This window comes from Pristiophorus japonicus, chromosome 1 (assembly GCF_044704955.1).
Source record: "Pristiophorus japonicus isolate sPriJap1 chromosome 1, sPriJap1.hap1, whole genome shotgun sequence".
In the NCBI taxonomy this organism is placed as follows: domain Eukaryota; kingdom Metazoa; phylum Chordata; class Chondrichthyes; family Pristiophoridae; genus Pristiophorus; species Pristiophorus japonicus.
Window position 1 is genome coordinate 100,374,744 of NC_091977.1, and position 17,914 is coordinate 100,392,657.

At 43.1% G+C, this 17,914-nt stretch overlaps 1 protein-coding gene across 6 annotated transcripts in view; it reads left to right on the top strand.

Moving 5' to 3' along the window:
- LOC139264907 (dual specificity protein phosphatase CDC14C-like) overlaps window positions 1–17,914 on the top strand; it is a 156,512-nt gene that overhangs the window by 72,382 nt on the left and 66,216 nt on the right. For all 6 annotated transcript variants that reach the window (XR_011593443.1, XM_070881949.1, XM_070881951.1 and 3 more), the window contains exons 5-9: window positions 8,670–8,746; window positions 11,239–11,305; window positions 12,087–12,149; window positions 12,278–12,365; window positions 15,303–15,533. Coding sequence is in view for 5 of the 6 variants with exons in the window: in XM_070881949.1 (XP_070738050.1) it covers window positions 8,670–8,746; window positions 11,239–11,305; window positions 12,087–12,149; window positions 12,278–12,365; window positions 15,303–15,533 (526 nt within the window). In the remaining variant the exon portion in view is untranslated. The remainder of the gene's footprint in view (window positions 1–8,669; window positions 8,747–11,238; window positions 11,306–12,086; window positions 12,150–12,277; window positions 12,366–15,302; window positions 15,534–17,914) is intronic.

Below are 17,914 nucleotides of genomic sequence, written 5' to 3' on the forward strand. Positions count from 1 at the left end.
TCAAATGACCATTTCTCCCAGGTTAACCTGACATGACTCTTTGACTATCGAGATCCTGTCCTCATTTGCCAATAGGATCATTATATAAGAATCTTGGGCAGGAACCTGTCTGATTTTATCTTTAAATTTCCTGCCCCCTCTCGCAACCTAGCATAAAGACACGAAGGTCTAGTCTAGTTCTCCTGCTGGCATTCATGTTGAGATCATCTAAGTCAATGGCCTGGAACTTGTGATCCTGATGATGGCGAACTGGCAGGGTTCGCCGTCATTTCTCCTTTGAAACTGAACGTAACTTCAAGATTTAGCACCTTTGCAGCATAATGCAGAAATCCTGAAGTTGCAATCTGTCATTCACTGCTCACCCATAGGCTGTGCTGTGGACCCCTGTCTCTTTCCCCCGCCTCCCACCCCCCCCCCCCCCCACCCCACCAAGAGCCGGCAATCAGTGTAATCTGTCATATTATGGAAACTGACAAAAATGTTGTCTCTTCTTCAGTAATACCGCTATTAAATACCCTATTAAAAGGTACTCTTTTGGATTGGGTATAGCTGGGGTTTTGACTGGTAAACAAGGGTTATGGCCCTGAAAAGCTCATTTTAATTTTGTGGAGTGTCAAATTTATCCATTTTAATAAAAATTAAGATTGTTTATCTTTATTTCAGGTTTGCCTTTTCCCCGTGTGAGAGCCCCAATCTTTGTTTTGCTCTGCCTAATATTTTTTTTAAGTTAGAATCAAAGGAGCTGACCGACTTCCTGGTTCGCTGTCTCTGAGAATTCTATAGTTTGATTGGTTGCTTAGACAGCTTGTTGACATCTCTGCAGCTCGTGTTAGGGATGCGCCATTAACTTGCGTTGATTTCCATTATGCGTCGGAAAAGCAGAACTTCTCGCCACAGAGATTGCGAGATCTTTGTGTGAACCTTACTTTTGGAGCCAGCGACGAATGCCTTTGCTTTGCCGCTGACCGCAAATTACGGGGCATTATAGACCAGGAATTGATTCTAGGACCTTTCTGGTCTGTATGGCTTAGTGCCATCCTATTTACTTCGAATTACATTTTGAATACGCGTGTATATAATACAGTGCACACACATTCGTGGTTTTTGTCATTTGTTTGGAGTGTTGCAGTTGAATATTTACACCTATATAGCTTACTAAGGAATTAGCATTTGAAAACTAATTAGCTTGTGAATTTAATACTACTTCCATGCTAATGAGATTTTCAACACAACAGCTAGTTGTCGTAGACAACGAGGACATGATGGGATTAATGAAGTATTTGAATGCTTAGAATAGCCATCATTGGAATTAAATAAACATATTTATTTAAAACAAATCTTCCCTCACGTAATTTTTATAAATAGAAAATTAGGAAGATAATGACCATGTTTCTATGCCATCTCTGGAAAAGAGCATTGTAGCTGTGATTTTACGGTGAGGGCAGGATCAGGCTTAATTGTGACGTGCTCGATTGTCTTGTAGCATGTTCAGACTCCGATTCAAACTTAAGTAGAGTCTTTGGGTGAGTACCTGTGGAATCCCAAACACACACACTCTGTCTGCTGAAGGATCGCACATTTTGAATTGAAAGGGAGAAATATGAAATATTATTTGACCTGGGGGAAAAATAATTTGACCACAGCAATTTTCCAGATGCCGAATATGCACCTCTGATTGGAGAGTTCCATTATGATACTATTTCCGTTATAGCTTTTGGCAGGTGTCCAGGACCAGCCGATTTGGAGTCTGGATTACTTAATTGAGATTGCAGACAGCTTGACGTTGTAAATTGCCTTTTTTAATTATACATTACTGTGGTGGAATATGACTGTGGAAAAATAGGTGACTTGAAGATATATGAAAAAGATCAAAATGGGATGGGATGGAATAGGAAGGAGGGTAATATTGACAATTAGTTGGACAAGAAGAATAATGAGAGGATCTTTAAACTAGCACTAACTATGTGTGAGGCTGATTATGACGAGAAGAGTAAAGTGACATATTGTGGGCATGTTATTTGAGAGTTGCAAGGAAAATTGTGTGGTAATTGTGGTGTATGTAGCACACAAATCACTGACTCCACACGGTCTGGTGTTAATCTAACTGCTGTGACCTTCGTCCTTTATTGTTCAGCTCCAGAGTGCCTCTCAGGTGTAGTGGTCAGCCTTTTATAGTGCCTGTTGCAGGTACTTCCAGGTTTCCCACCACAGCGCCCTCTGTGGTGTACCATTGTGCTTATATTACATTTAAGGTACCAGGACGATACACACATCAATACATAACAGTAATGTTGAGCATAATCGATCAAGAGGTAGGTAAAGTAGAATGTGGGTAGATGATTGATGGAATTGCCAGCAGGGTTACTGCATTTCTCCTTCGTAGAAACTGGAAAGTATGGGTTGCACCAGTTGCCAACCTTTAGAGCAACGACAGCTCAAAGAGTAAAAGGAGAAAAAAAGGCATCTAAGAATTGTTTTAAATTGTGAAAAATGTATTAAAAATATAAGTGGTGTTTCTTAAAAATGTGTGTATATTAGTACACTAGTTGATATCCTGTTGGGTTGCTCTTGGGTCTAGGGTCTGGAGCCCATTTGTGGTCCGATTCGGAGTATGGGAGGGGAGAATGATTGTGATTAAGGTAGTGAACATAATAAAATTTTAACCGCACCGGTGAGTGACTAATTGGGTTGGCAGCTGTTTACAAAATTGTTTCCCTGGACAATAATTGGGAAGGATCTATAAAGCAATGACATTTTTTTTTTTATTGCTGTGAGACTGTCCATTCACAATATGCCATGACTTTTTGTTAGCACGATCATTCTTACTTTGTACTCTTGAGTTGAAAGTGGCAGGCTTAAGCAGAATTCTTGGAGTTGTAGTCATCAGCGTACCTTGCAGAGTGGTGTACATCTTTTTCTCTAAAATAATTTTTTCTTTCTTTCTAAAATAATGAAAGAGAGAACTTGCAATTTTATAGCACCTTTCACAACCTCCGGACGCCCGAAAACTGCTTTACAGCCAGTGAAGTGCTTCTAAAGTGTAGTCACGGTTGTAATGTAAGAAACGTGGCTGCCAATTTGAACACAGCAAGTCCCACAAATGACCAGGTAATCTGTTTTAGTGATGTTGGTTGACGGATACATATTGACCAGGACACCGGGGAGAACTTTCCTGCTAATTCTCTGATGTTTAATCAGATGAACCTAGGATAAAACTTCAGTATCTTGTCTAATCTGCAGATCAAAAGACTGGCAGACATTTGAAGGCCAGAGCCCAGTTACTTAACAAAAGAAACGCTTTAACCTGGAATTTTTTTTTTTTAAAATGTTGTGTTTGTGCAGTATTTAGTAAGCATGGAGATAACTGAAGCTGTGCTGAAGAGTTAATTTTTGAGTGGCTATTGAATGTGGGGAAAAGTCTGCAAAGTTAAAGGGTTTAGGGAGAGAATTCCAGAGTCTAGGCTGAAGATGAGCAATGGAGCCACCATTAAAGGTGGAGCAAGAGAGTGAGGAATCGATAGAGCGGAGGATGCACCAGCTCATGAGACTGGAGGAGATTAGCACAGTGTCGTGTGGGGCGGTTGTGGATGGATTTCTAAATGAGGATAAGGATTTTTAATTCAATGGGAGATTGCTGAGAGCAGAGGTCATGGGTAGGTGAGTATAATGTTGGAGGATAGGTGTTCTTATTTATAATTTACTCCTCAAATCAATAAGGTACACTTGAATATCAGATTTATTAAGTATACAGTAATAGTACATTTAAAAGGTAATATTTACAACTAGACCTAATGGTTGGTTGGTTGATTCAAACATCTTCTAGTTCTGAGCTCGGGGGTCGAAATTCAGTTTCTACCGCCACCTGTTGCTGCATGCGGGAGGAGGCTAAAGGGCGGCAAAGGCCTACCTTTGATGGTAAGCGGCGTCCATGCCTGCGCAGAAAATCAGTTGGCTCTTTGGCAGAGGCGGCAAGAGCTAACACTGCACTGGGTAACGGCACCTGTGTGGTGACATCGTCCAATGTGCAACGCCTCCTTGGTGCCTCTATCGTGATATTTAGTTTGAACGTCTGCCTTCTTGGCAGGTGTTCTTACAGCCTGGAATAAATGGTGAGTAAACAGTGGAACTCGGGTGGAATCGGCCAGAGAACAGGATAAGTTGTTTTTTTCTTTCTTTTTTCATTTTGTCATTAGTTGTAACAGTGGGGAAGTTTGTGTGTGGGTTGGAGAATTTTGAGGTTTTCTTCTTCCTTCCCTTTCCTTCCCGTTTTCCAGCTAGCATGGCGACAGCCTCCCAATGCAAAATTCAGTAGGCCTCTTGAGCTCGTGCCCAAGGATGTGTGCAACGCCACTTTTTAGCGCTGCTCTCATCTTTGGGCGTAAAAACTAATTTGACAGTTGGAGCTTGCACCTAACGCCTGGCGGTAAAATCAGCACTCAGGTGGTGATGCTGCCTCAAAAACGACGGTACCTAATTTCGACCCCCTCAGTATATTAAGCCTTTATGAATCCAAATATTCATTACAAACACCCAATTTTTATACATTTCTCTTACACATTCCATGTGACGATCCACACAATTCTGCATTGTATACAAGTTAAAATACAACTCCATATAAGAAGAATTTAAGTGATTTATCCTTTATCCATAACTTTAGGTTTATTGAGTTATTTTCTGCAGATAACTCCCATACATTATCTTATTGATAGTTTCACTCTTGTTGAGTATAATTGCTATTCCACCAAGTGAAATTTTAATTGTCTTTGATTCAGTACCATTTTCGTACCAGTCAACCCAGATATTTTCCTTTTGCAGAACTGTTTCCTGCACTTGTTATCAACTGAATAAAGTCTTCTGAAATATCTGAATCAGTATGTCTTTTATGTAGGTTTACTGATGTGACTAAACTAGCCATTGCTTTAAGGTCAGCCTTGGCTCCGTAGTCTAATGGTACTATAACTTGACTTAAACTTCCGTGCTTAACAGGCAAAGGCTAAAGGTTACTATTACTACAATATAATGAGAAATCAATAGCAGTGTGACAGCAGACTTCAGGACAATCTAATTTGGTGTCAGTTTTAGGCAAATCAGAGTTTATAGAAGATACAACTTTGGAAGTGGAGCCAAAAGGTGACGAGGTGTGATAGAGGTTATTCAGTTGATTACAAGGGCAGGAAAAACAGTTCTGCAAAAGGAAAATATCTGGGTTGACTGGTATGAAAGTGGTACTGAATCAAAGACGATTGGTGAGGATGAGATAAGGGTGGAAATGATAATTGTTATGGAGGTGGAAATAGACAATCTTGGTGATGGATAGAAGATTATACACTTGATTCAACTAAAATGAGCAACTGGGAAAGGGAATGAAATCAGGATGTTCTCAAAAGCCTAACTAAGAACGCTCATGAGCATCTTGCTCTGTAGACTCCAACTCTCGACAACCCTTTCTAGTTGCACTGTCCTGTCTATACTGACACATTCATGATGAAATCATTTCAAAAATATAGTACACATCTTGAACGAGAAAGTAATTAGTAGTAATAAACTTTCTTTTGTCAGGAAACCCCCAACAAATATTGACATGCTTCCAAGGCCTCACTGTTCTAACTTCTGAAAGGTAGTCAGCTACCCAAAGGAAAAGGACAATACCATAGAAGAATTTTATTAGAATATAACAACAACAACTTGTATTGAAATAGTGCCTTTAACATAGTAAAACATCCAAAGGTGCTTCACAGGAGTATTATAAGACCAAAAATTAAATAAACAATATAAATTACTGCCCTGAAATCCCGGTTGGAGACTTGCTGTTCACCTGAAAGCAAGAAATACGATCCGCACCTACCTTCTGTTCCTGAGCCCTCCTGCGATTCCGTTTTTCTGTGGAAGGTTCCCGTGCTTCGCAGCGCGCCACCGTCTTCCAGGTATGCAAGTCTAAGCTGGATTCATGTGGGCCTGGACAACCAATCACGGTACAGTATTCTCATTGATAATAATGGGAACTCCATATCTCCGCATTCCTATTACTATTAATGAGAATACTCCCAAAACACCCAAACACCACATAATTTTTTTTAAAGTACCTCACATATTTAAAATTAATTGAAATTAAAGTTAATTAAACATTTTAGAAAAAAATAATATATTTTGGATTTTTTTTGTTTTATTTAGGGTTTAAACTAAGCTTACCTTAATGGACCGGGTTTTTACTCTTTAAAAATATGTATTTAAATTAAATTTTTATGTGTTTTAAAACTCTTACTCTGGTAAAAGTAGGCCAAGCGCTTGTTTTTACCAGGTGTAAAAGTTTCAAGGACATTCCCTGAGCAAGTGAGGGGCAAATAACCCAATCTCGCCTGCGTGAATGTCCTTGCTGCGGGGATGCATTCGATCTGTCAAGCTAAGACGGTTTTCGGCACATGCGCATTGCGCATCTCAAACCGCTTTTGTAATGCCTCACCGGGTCCGTACACACTCTGGACTCGGCAAGGCCGGGATTTCACACCTATACAGTTAATAGACTGAGAAAAAATAGAATCTCGAGCTTGGAATCCAGAGACTCCAAAGTGGAATTTCACTGGGAGCAATTTATTTTTATTTGACAATGTAGGAGTCGCTGTAGTGGTTGGTAGAAGGTGATTAGGTTTAGACACAACAGAAAAATTACCCTCGGGCGGGTCCAGTTACCACCAGCTCTAATTTTGATGCATGTGATTTTGGGTAGGTTATATTGCAAGTCTGAAATGTTTAAGTTAGGGAGTTGTGGTTGCGGCAGATTTTAGAGCTAACCCATTCTCTTTGATGCAGTATTGCCAAGTGTTTGACAAGTTAGAATTCTGGATCACTTGTCATTAAAGGATGTTTTAAGTTTGGTGTTGAACATTTATGACGTGTCGGAATTACTAAAAAACAAAGAACACAGCCACTCGAGATCAGTGACACGATTTCAGTGACCCCATTTACCAAACACTGGATTATTGTTTGCATTTATAGAACACCAAAAAAATGTGGTTTGTTATATATAACTCTATTGCCAGGGTATTTCATGTTGGGGGATTGGAGCCAACATGATGTATTTTTAAAAGTGTGTACTAGTCATACATTGTCATTTTAATTTTGTTCTATGTTCCTTTTGGCAGAACTAAATACTCATGGGAATAAGCACGACCATGCCTGTTTGGAACCATCTATATTAATTTGCATTTCTATAAGAAGTGATTTAACTACTAACTATCTTAAAGCTCTGTATTTTAACACTGACTGCCCCTTAAACAACTTCAAAGACTTTGATCTAGTATGTAATCAAAAGAAAAAAAATACATTCCTTGTATTATTGATTATTTTTAGTTTTCATTTTAAATCTATATTTGGTTAGTACACTGTACTCTCAAATCTTTGTGCTAGGTACTGTCGCAGAATGGAGAGCACATCTGGCAACTATGGAAGGAAATGAAGTCAAACTGTAAGAATGGTCAACCTCTGTACCCTGTACATAGTTCCTAGAAGATGGATTTTTTATATTGTCTCTAGAGTCGATGTATAGAGAACAAATCATGACTGACCATGTTTTACAAAGCTAGAACACAATTGCAAGGCTGGTTTTATTAATTGAAATCCTTGTAGAGTGGGTCGAAAGAGAATCTTTCTCTTTGGTTTTCTAAACATATTGGCCCTGAAATTCCGGTCGGAGGCTTCTTTCAGAAGTGCCTGGTGGTCCCGGAGGAGCGTGGAATTCTGTTGGGGGAGACCTCTTCCTGTCCTGCGAAGCGCGCTTCTGTCCTCCAGGTTCCCACACAGAAGATGCAGTCACGTGTGACTATTCAATCAATCAGGTAAAGTATTCTCAATTAATAGCAATGAGATCTCCGTATCTACGAGTTCTCATTGCTATTAATTGAGAAAACACAATAACGCCAAATAAAAAAAACACACCACATAATTGAAATTAAAGTTAATAAATATCTTAAAGAAAACATTTTTTCCGAGCTTTTAAAGTTTTTTTAATTATGGTTTAAAATAAATTTAACGTAGTGGCAGGGTTTTAAAAAATAAAATGTGTTTTAAGTGTGTTTTAAAACTCTTACGCCTGTAAAAGAAGGCTATGCGCCTGCTTTTATCAGGCACGAGTTTTAAAGACATTTGCTGGGCAAGATGTGGGTAAATACTGCAATCTTGCCCTTTCAAATGTCCTCACTCCTGATATGTGGATAATCTGTCAAGCTGGAGCTTGGCAGATCGCAAAAGCCGGTTTTCAGCGCATGCGCATTGTGTGCTGAAAACTGGCTTTTGCGATGCCTTCCCAGATCCGTACACACTCCGTACGGACCTGGGGAGGTCGGGATTTCTGGGCCAATGATCCTAATTCATTAGATAAATGTACAGAGCTTGGTATTGCATGATTACTTGTCATGTTGTAGCATATTCTGACAATATATTGATGAGCTTTCCCTATTGGTTTAATTTACCTGCAAGTTCTGGAAGGAGTGCTAATCTCGATCCTTTGACTTACTTTGAAGGTACATAGCTCTGTTATGCATTCTAGGAGATTGGTGTTTGGACTGCATGCATTCAAAACTTTTTTTACATGAGTATTTCATAAATAAAACTTGTCACTGAAGTGCTGCAATGGGATTCTTAAAACTTCACATGCTCAATCTTGTTCCCTTCAGGTAATTTACTTGAAAAAAACTCCAGAGGAAACCTACAGACTGTTGGTAGGGGGGAATAACACATACCAATCTTTTAGGTAACACTTTTTAATTCCCCTTTCCTGTCATTGATATTTAATAGTTTTGTAGGCCTGATTGGGAGTCTAGCAATGTGTGAGCATAGCCTAAAAATTAGCTAAGCCTTTCGAATGAAATTAGGAAACACTTCTACAGCGAAAGGGTGGTCGATGTTTGGAACACTCTTTTGCAAGTGGCAGTTGATGCTTGATCCATCGTTAATTTTAAATCTGAGATTAATAGATTTTTGTTAATCAAAGATATTGAGGGATATGGGCAAAGTCGATAATATGGAGTTAGATCACAGATCAGCCATGATCTCATTGAATGGTAGAACAGGCTTGAGGGGCTAAAGGGCTTACTCCTGTTCCTATTAATGCTGAAGTTTGATATTTAAATGTGGCAGCAATTATTTTTCATTCTGATAGGATCTTTACCATTCTTTGGTAGCAAAATATCGAATTTGTTGTATGTTTTGTTTTGGAGTAGTTATCCATAATGGTAAGTTTTGTGATCTGATTGAGAATATCAAAAAATTAGCAACCGATAAACTGTTTCATTTGGGATACTGAAATTTTAATTTGGGATATTGAAATTAACAACAACTTTCATTTATATGGCACTTTTAATGTAGTAAAAGATCCCAAGGTACTTCACAAGAGCGTTAGCAAACACAATTTGATACTGAGCCACATAAGGAGACATTAGGACAGGCTTGTTCAAAGAGCTCGGTTTTAAGTAGCGTCTTAAAGGAGGAGAGAGAGGTAGTGAGGTGGAGAGGTTTAGAGAGGGAATTTCAGAGCACAAGGCTTAGGCAGCTGAAGCATGCCACCAATGGTTCAGTGATTAAAATGGGAAACATGCAAGAGGCCAGAATTGGAGGAGCACCGAGCTCAGTGCGTTGTATGGCTCGAGGAGGTTGGAGAGAGGGCGGGGTAAGGTCATGGAGGGATTTGAAACCAAGGATGAGAATTTTAAAATTGAAGTGCTGCCAAACTGGGAGCCAGTGTAGGTCACCGAGCACAGGGGTGATGGGTGAACGGGACTTGATGCGAGTTAGGATGCAGGCAGCAGCATTTTGGATGAGCTCAAGTTTATGGAAGATGGATGATGGGAGGCCAGCCAGGAATAATCAAGGCATGGATGAGGGTTTCAGCAGTTGAGTTGAGACGGGCGATGTTACGAAGGTGGAAGTAGACGGTCTTGGTGATGGAGAGGATATATGGTCAGAAGCTCATCTCGGAGTCCAGTAGGACGCTATGGTTGCAAACGGTCTGGTTCAGCGTTGGACAATGGCCGAGGAGAGGGATTGAGTTGGTGGCTAGGAAATGTAGTTAGTGGCAGGAACCGAAGGCAATGGCTTTAATCTTCCCAATAGTTAGTTGGAATTTATTTCAGATTATCCAGTGCTGGGTGTCGGACAAGCAGCGTGACAAATAAGAGGTAACGGAGGGATCGAGAGTTGGTGGTGAGGTAGAGCTGGTCGTCGGCGTACATGTGGAACCTGGTGTTGTGTTTTCGAATGATGTCACCGAGGGGCAGCATATAGGTGAGAAATAGGAGGGGGCCAGGGATAGATCTTTGGGGGACACCAGGGTTAATAGTATGGGAGCAAGAAGAGAAGCCATTACAGGTGATTCTCTGGCTATGATTAGATAGGTAGGAATGGAACCAGGTGAGTGCAGTCTCACCCAGCTGGACGTTGGAGAAGAGGCGTTGGGAGAGAATGATGTGGTCAACTGTGTCAAAGGCTGCAGATAGAAAGAGGAGGGATAGTTTACTTTTGTCACAGTCACAGGATTCCATTTGTGGAGGAGAGGAGGGAAAACAAATTGGACAGTGAATCAAAAAAGGGTAAGGAGTAACTAGTGTGTGAGACCATCCTTTGAATGATGGGTGAGCAGCCATTGAATCTTGCTGTGATGAATACTTAATCCTTTCTTCCTTTCCCCTTCTTTCTCGCTTGTCCCCCTGAAATAAGTCAGTTTTCATTTGTCAGACTTTGGGTTTGCAAAATAACTCAATTTAAAAAAAAAATTAAAAAATCTTCCATGAGATGTGGTGTCGCTAGCAAGATCAGGTAAAACTTTGTCCATTCCTAATCAAATGACTTGCAATACTGAAATCCTGGCCAATACTAATGGTTTCAAGATGCATATTTACAAAATTTCAGCTGTCACATCTTTGCAAAAAAAGGTACTTAATTAGAAGGTTTAAATATTCTTAGGCTTTTTAGATCATAGCACATCCATGAATAGATCAATTTTAGACCAGGAGGTACGCAAGATTTGTAAATGAATTAAATGCTTAAGCTCTTGAGGTGAAAACAAATAAAATTCCAGTATTGTAGGGAAGAATGGGTTTAAGAAAACAAAGTTGAGCTATACTTGATAGTTCCCCTCCACTTTATCAGCAAGCTTTAAATATTGTACGGTGAGGTACAAAGTTTGGATTTAACACAAAATATGATCCTTAATTCACTTCTTGACATGTAAAACTTTTCTTATTGCAGGGATGCTTCATTTGGCACGTGCACATATAACCTAACAGTTTTGGACTGTTTACATGCAGTCAGTAAGGTAAGGTGGTAAATCCATTATCATTTAACATTTCCTGGCACTGTGGCCGGAATTTTAATTTGGTGGTGGGTGGAAAGGCTGGCTGGCTGTCTGGCAGCTAGGTCTGTGGCACCAGACCGCATCGAGGTGGGAGGGGTGGGTCGGGGGCTGGAGGAGGAGGTCGGGAAGGCAATCGGGGGCTGGAGTGGGAGGGGTTTGGGAGGCCGGAGGAGAATTGGGGCCTGGGGCCTTGTGGGAGAGATCGGGGGCCGAGGGGTTGGCCGGGGGGAGATCAGAAGACTTAAGGGGTTGGTGAAGCAGGAATGCTAGATCCAGCAGGCAAGTGGAAAGGCACTTGCCTCCTGGATCCAGCAGTCCTTGACTCCCTGTAGCTAACAGGTTCCCCAAGGCATGGTCAAACCTGATTTGCCCTTAACAAATCCGTACTTGCTCTCCTTTATTAGTCAATGCTAGTCCAAGTGGCTGCTAATTTTCTCCTGGATTATTGTTTCTAAAAGCTGCTGCACCACTACCATTAAACTGACTGGCCTGTAATTTCCAGTTTTATCCTTCTCTCCTTTTTTGAACAACATTTACAATCTGACTGTCCTCTGGCACCACCCCTGTGTCTAAGGAGGATTGGAAGATTGTGGTCAGCACCCCCACAATTTCTACCCTTACTTCCCTCAGCAACCTAGGGTGAATCCCATCCAGACTGGGTGACTTAATCACTAAGTATTGCCAGCCTTTCTAGTACCTCCTCTTGATCTATTTATTAATTCTTAAAATCTTTCATTTGCAGGCCCTGCAGTATGAATTCTTTAATTTTAATACATTTGATGTAGATGAATATGAACATTATGAGGTTAGTATTTTTCAATGGAATCAGAGATTGCATTTTTAAAGCAAGTTTTCTGATGCAATTCCCAAATAAATTTTCTTCAAGACTGGCAGACATGTATGAATAAATAAGCACATTTTATTTGCTTGCAGAGGGCAGAAAATGGAGATTTTAACTGGATAATCCCCAGCAAGTTCTTAGCCTTCAGTGGACCACATCCAAAGAGCAAAATAGAAAATGGTAGGTGTTGAATTGTTAGGTTTGTAGCCGGGTCTGTGAATGTGGTGTTTTTACTATTTAGCTGTTCACTTGAGATATGCATTTAATATTTATGCAATGGTGCCTACAGACTTCAAAATCCCATGAAAGTGATTTGTTTGGGTTTTGTTTACTGGACTTAACCAACTCCAATGCTCTCCTGCCTAGCCTCAAATCCTTAACCCTTGGGAACCTTCAGCTCCTCCAAATCTCTAGTGCTCAAATCCTCTCCAGCACCAAGTCCTGCTCACCAATCACCCTTGTCCTTTTTGACCTACATCATATTGATTCCCAGTCGCCCAATGCCTCAAATTTGAAATTCTTATCCTCTTCTTTAAATCTCCTTCCTAGCTCTGTAACCTTCTGTAGCCCTATAATGTCCGTTCCCGCCCCCCCCCAAACTCTCTGTTCCTCTCACTCTAACTCTTGTGCATCCCCCCTCTCCACTCCATCATTGGGATCCACTCTGGAATTTGCTCTCTAAACTTGCCTCTCTACCTATATCATATCCATTTTAGACCCTCCTTAAAACCCATCTCTGTGACCAGTTTTTTGGGCACTCCTCTAATATCATCTTTGGCTCAACATCCATTTAAAAAAAATCATTAATGCTCTGTGAAGTACTTTGGGACCTTTTCCTATGTTAATATGCAAAAATGCAAGTTGTTGTAGTAGTTGATGATGATGTAGCTTATTGTAGTTGTATCAATGGTGTTTATCGTATAATTGGCAATTTAGTCCAGAAAGATACCAAAAAATGGTTTGTTTTGCAATTGTGATTATCTTCCTTTTTAAGTTAGAATTGAAAAATTCTAGAAATGTTGGTATTGTGTAAGCTAAAAGTAATTGCCAAAACTACGAAGTAGAGTTGGACCTTGATTATCTGGTAAAAGTTGCGGGGTGGGGGGGTGCTCTTCTTTTCCTCCCCTCTCCAAAATACAGTAGATAATTGGAGCCAACAATTTATACTGCTGATTGCTGTTCTGAATTTTGAATGCAGTTTATCCCTGTCCACCATCTCCGTCCTCACCAGTAGCGATTCCCTCTGTTGCTCTGTTCCTGCACTGGAACAGCTGATCTTTCAGTTGAAATACAAACCCAAAGGTCTGCATACATCCACTCTTGACTCTCCACATTTTTCCTGTGACAACTCTCAGCTACTGAGATGATTACTGAAGGCAGCATCTACTCCCCTCCAAAAATCATATCGTCAGCCACTGCTGAGATCACAGCTGCTGACTTTAAAATTAGTACTGTGCCTGTCCAAATAAACATGATCTTATGCCAGTGAGCAGTGTATCCATTGAATTACTGTTACTGTCTCAGCTGATCTTGCATTCAACATGCTCACTGGCGCAGTTTCAGCTGTTGTATCTCTGCCCACCATGCCCCTCCTCCCCCCAATCTTTAATCTTTTAAAAGAAAGCAGTTTAACTTCATACATTCACACACAACTAAGCAATTAGCTTCCATGCCCTCGGGACTGGTAAATGAGCTATGTTTCCTCCTCCTGATCACTGCTCAATAACTCCTTTGTGAATGTATGTAGTCCTTGGGTGAGAACATAATTGGCCTCTACTGTAATACCATCCATGGTCATTAATGGTGAACATGCCAAGCTACAAATGAAGGATGGTCACCTTGGGAAAGATTTTGAAGGGTTGCTGGTGTCTGTGAAACTGAGAACCATATCCCTGTAACAGTCAGTGCCTTCAAGAAAGATGGGGCATTTTAATTTTAAAAGGGTATAATCTTTAAGCATTAACCATGATGCATTTCACTCCTACCTCATCCCAGCTGCTGCTGAACCATCATCCATGCCTTTGTCACTTCCGGACTTGACCATTTGAAAGCTCTCCTTTCTGGTCTCCCCTCCTTCAGCATCTGTAAACTTCAGCTCATCACTTCATTGCCTCTTCCCTCCTTAACTGTGTAATCTGCTCCAGCCCTGCAATATCCTCCTGCCCCCTAACTCTCCATTTGTTAACTCTGGCCTCTTATGCATTCCTGTACTTCCTTTTGCCCTACTTTGATAGCCATGCTATCAACTGCATGTGCCCCACGCTCTGGAATTCCCCCTCTCAAACTCTCTACCTTCCTCTCCTCCTTTAAGACTTTATTTAAAAACCACCTCTTTCTCCTAAAATCTCATCCTTTGGTTCGTCATCCATTTTTTGATGCACCTCTGTAAAGTGTCATGGAACATTGTTCAATGTTAAAGGTGCTGTCTCTTGCCCACCCACTGCCCCTCCAAATAAAAGTTCTGACTTCAATTCATACAATATGATCATTTCTAATTCTGCACATTTGAAGAACAAGACAAAATTTACTGGAGTTAAGCTGGTGTATTGTAGTCAGCATTCTGTGGTCTTTCATCGTGTGCTTGATTGACAAATATATGATTTTACAAACTTGGAGATGACTATAATGAATAGTGAGAGTTGGAGACTGGTGTGAACTCTAAAATCCATTGTACACAGCATTGCTTTTTGCCTGCCTGACTTACGTTAGGGTGTATAACATTTTGTATTTAAAATAGTTTTTTTTAAACATTGTACACCATTTATGCTAGATATGGTTTTCTGCAGGTGTTAATAAACAGCTGTATATTTCTTTTAAATGACAACCAAATTAATGTTCTTTTAAGTACTTTTAATTCTTCTACGTGAAATTACTGATTTGTAAATCAAAAGAAAAAAAATTGCTGATAGAAATATGCAGCCAGTTGGTCAGCCTGTGTAAAGAGTAAAGAGAAATTAATGTTTCGGTTGTAAACCCTTCATCAGAACTCTGACCTGCTGTGAATTTTCAGCAATTTTTGGTTTAACTTTTTGTGTTGAGAATTAAACTGTATTAAATGTTGGAAATGAACTAAAATCTATCTCATTTCTTGCCCTACTTTTTCCCTTATTGAATCAGGCTACCCACTGCATGCTCCAGAGGCCTATTTCCAGTATTTCCGAAAGCACAATGTCAGCACAATTGTCCGTTTAAACAAGAAAATGTATGATGCCAAACGATTCACAGATGCTCGTTTTGAGCACTATGATCTTTTCTTTGTGGATGGAAGTACACCGAGTGATGCTATAGTCAAAAGGTTCTTGAATATCTGTGAAAATGCAGAGGGTGTTGTTGCCGTGCACTGTAAAGGTATTGTTCTTGATTTTTATTTGCAGCATTGGTGTTGACAATGTTATCTTAGCAGAAGAGCTAAAAAGGATCAATGTGAAAACCTTAAAAATAAAAAAAAAAGCACAACATTTAGGCTGGTCAATAACCAAAATGAAGGGTCCCTCCCAAGCCTTTCTGTATTTTTCGGAAATGTAATCACGTTTTCTGTTCCTGACTTCTAGATTATATAGATATTGTATTCTGGCTTGGAAATTCAACATTTGGAATTTTAAACCTGTAATAAGTAACAGCAGGTTGCCACCTTCAAATTCAAAAATACTAGGGGCCCAAGTTTCCACAAGAAAAAAAACGGGCGCCCCTCCGAGCTGGGCGCCCGTTTCTCGCGCCTAAAACGGCGCCTAAAAAAATCCTCGGTATTCACCACCTACTTACAGGTCCTCTGGCCCTCGGCGCAGCCAGCACGAGCTGTGGGGGTGGGGGCGGAGCCAGGTCCCGGCGCTGAAAACAGTGCCGGGACCTCTGCACATACGCGCTACAGTCGGCACGCAAGTGCAGTAGCTCCAGGCGCCGAACTGTGTGGGAGGGGCCCGAAGCACGCAGCCCCTAGCCCTGGCTGAATGGCCTCACTGGGGCTGCGTGGATAAGGCTCCTCCCACGGCCAGCTCCTGCTCCCCTCCCCGACCAGACCCGACACTCGCTCCCCCGCCTGACCTGACACCCGCTCCCCTCCCCCCCCTCCCCCGCCTGACCCGACACCCGCTCCCCTCCCCCCCCACCCCGACCCGACACCCGCTCCCCCCTCCCCCCCCCCCCCGCCCCGACCCGAGACCCGACACCCGCTCCTGTTCCCCGACCCCGCCCTCCCTTCTCTCTTCACCCCCCTCTCTCTTCACCCCCCTCTCTCTTCACCCCCCTCTCTCTTCACCCCCCTCTCTCTTCACCCCCCTCTCTCTTCACCCCCCTCTCTCTTCACCCCCCTCTCTCTTCACCCCCCCTCTCTCTTCACCCCCCCTCTCTCTTCACCCCCCCTCTCTCTTCACCCCCCCTCTCTCTTCACCCCCCCTCTCTCTTCACCCCCCCTCTCTCTTCACCCCCCCTCTCTCTTCACCCCCCCTCTCTCTTCACCCCCCTCTCTCTTCACCCCCCCTCTCTCTTCACCCCCCTCTCTCTTCACCCCCCTCTCTCTTCACCCCCCCTCTCTCTTCACCCCCCCTCTCTCTTCACCCCCCCTCTCTTCACCCCCCCTCTCTCTTCACCCCCCCTCTCTCTTCACCCCCCCTCTCTCTTCACCCCCCCTCTCTCTTCACCCCCCCTCTCTCTTCACACCCCCCTCTCTCTTCACCCCCCCTCTCTCTTCCACCCCCCTCTCTCTTCACCCCCCCTCTCTCTTCACCCCCCCTCTCTCTTCACCCCCCCTCTCTCTTCACCCCCAGAAGAGCTCTCTTCACCCCCCCTCTCTCTTCACCCCCCCTCTCTCTTCACCCCCCTCTCTCTTCACCCCCCCCTCTCTCTTCACCCCCCCTCTCTCTTCACCCCCCCTCTCTCTCACCCCCCCCTCTCTCTTCACCCCCCCTCTCTCTTCACCCCCCCCTCTCTCTTCACCCCCCCTCTCTCTTCACCCCCCCTCTCTCTTCACCCCCCCTCTCTCTTCACCCCCCTCTCTCTTCACCCCCCCTCTCTCTTCACCCCCCCCTCTCTCTTCACCCCCCTCTCTCTTCACCCCCCTCTCTCTTCACCCCCCCTCTCTCTTCACTCCCCCTCTCTCTTCACCCCCCCTCTCTCTTCACCCCCCCTCTCTCTTCACCCCCCCTCTCTCTTCACCCCCCCTCTCTCTTCACCCCCCCTCTCTTCACCCCCCCTCTCTCTTCACCCCCTCTCTCTTCACCCCCCCTCTCTCTTCACCCCCCCTCTCTCTTCACCCCCCCTCTCTCTTCACCCCCCCTCTCTCTTCACCCCCCCTCTCTCTTCACCCCCCCTCTCTCTTCACCCCCCCTCTCTCTTCACCCCCCCCTCTCTCTTCACCCCCCCTCTCTCTTCACCCCCCCTCTCTCTTCACCCCCCTCTCTCTTCACCCCCCCTCTCTCTTCACCCCCCCTCTCTCTTCACCCCCCCTCTCTCTTCACCCCCCCTCTCTCTTCACCCCCCCTCTCTCTTCACCCCCCCTCTCTCTTCACCCCCCCTCTCTCTTCACCCCCCCCTCTCTCTTCACCCCCCTCTCTCTTCACCCCCCCTCTCTCTTCACCCCCCCTCTCTCTTCACCCCCCCTCTCTCTTCACCCCCCCTCTCTCTTCACCCCCCTCTCTCTTCACCCCCCCTCTCTCTTCACCCCCCCCTCTCTCTTCACCCCCCCTCTCTCTTCACCCCCCCTCTCTCTTCACCCCCCCTCTCTCTTCACCCCC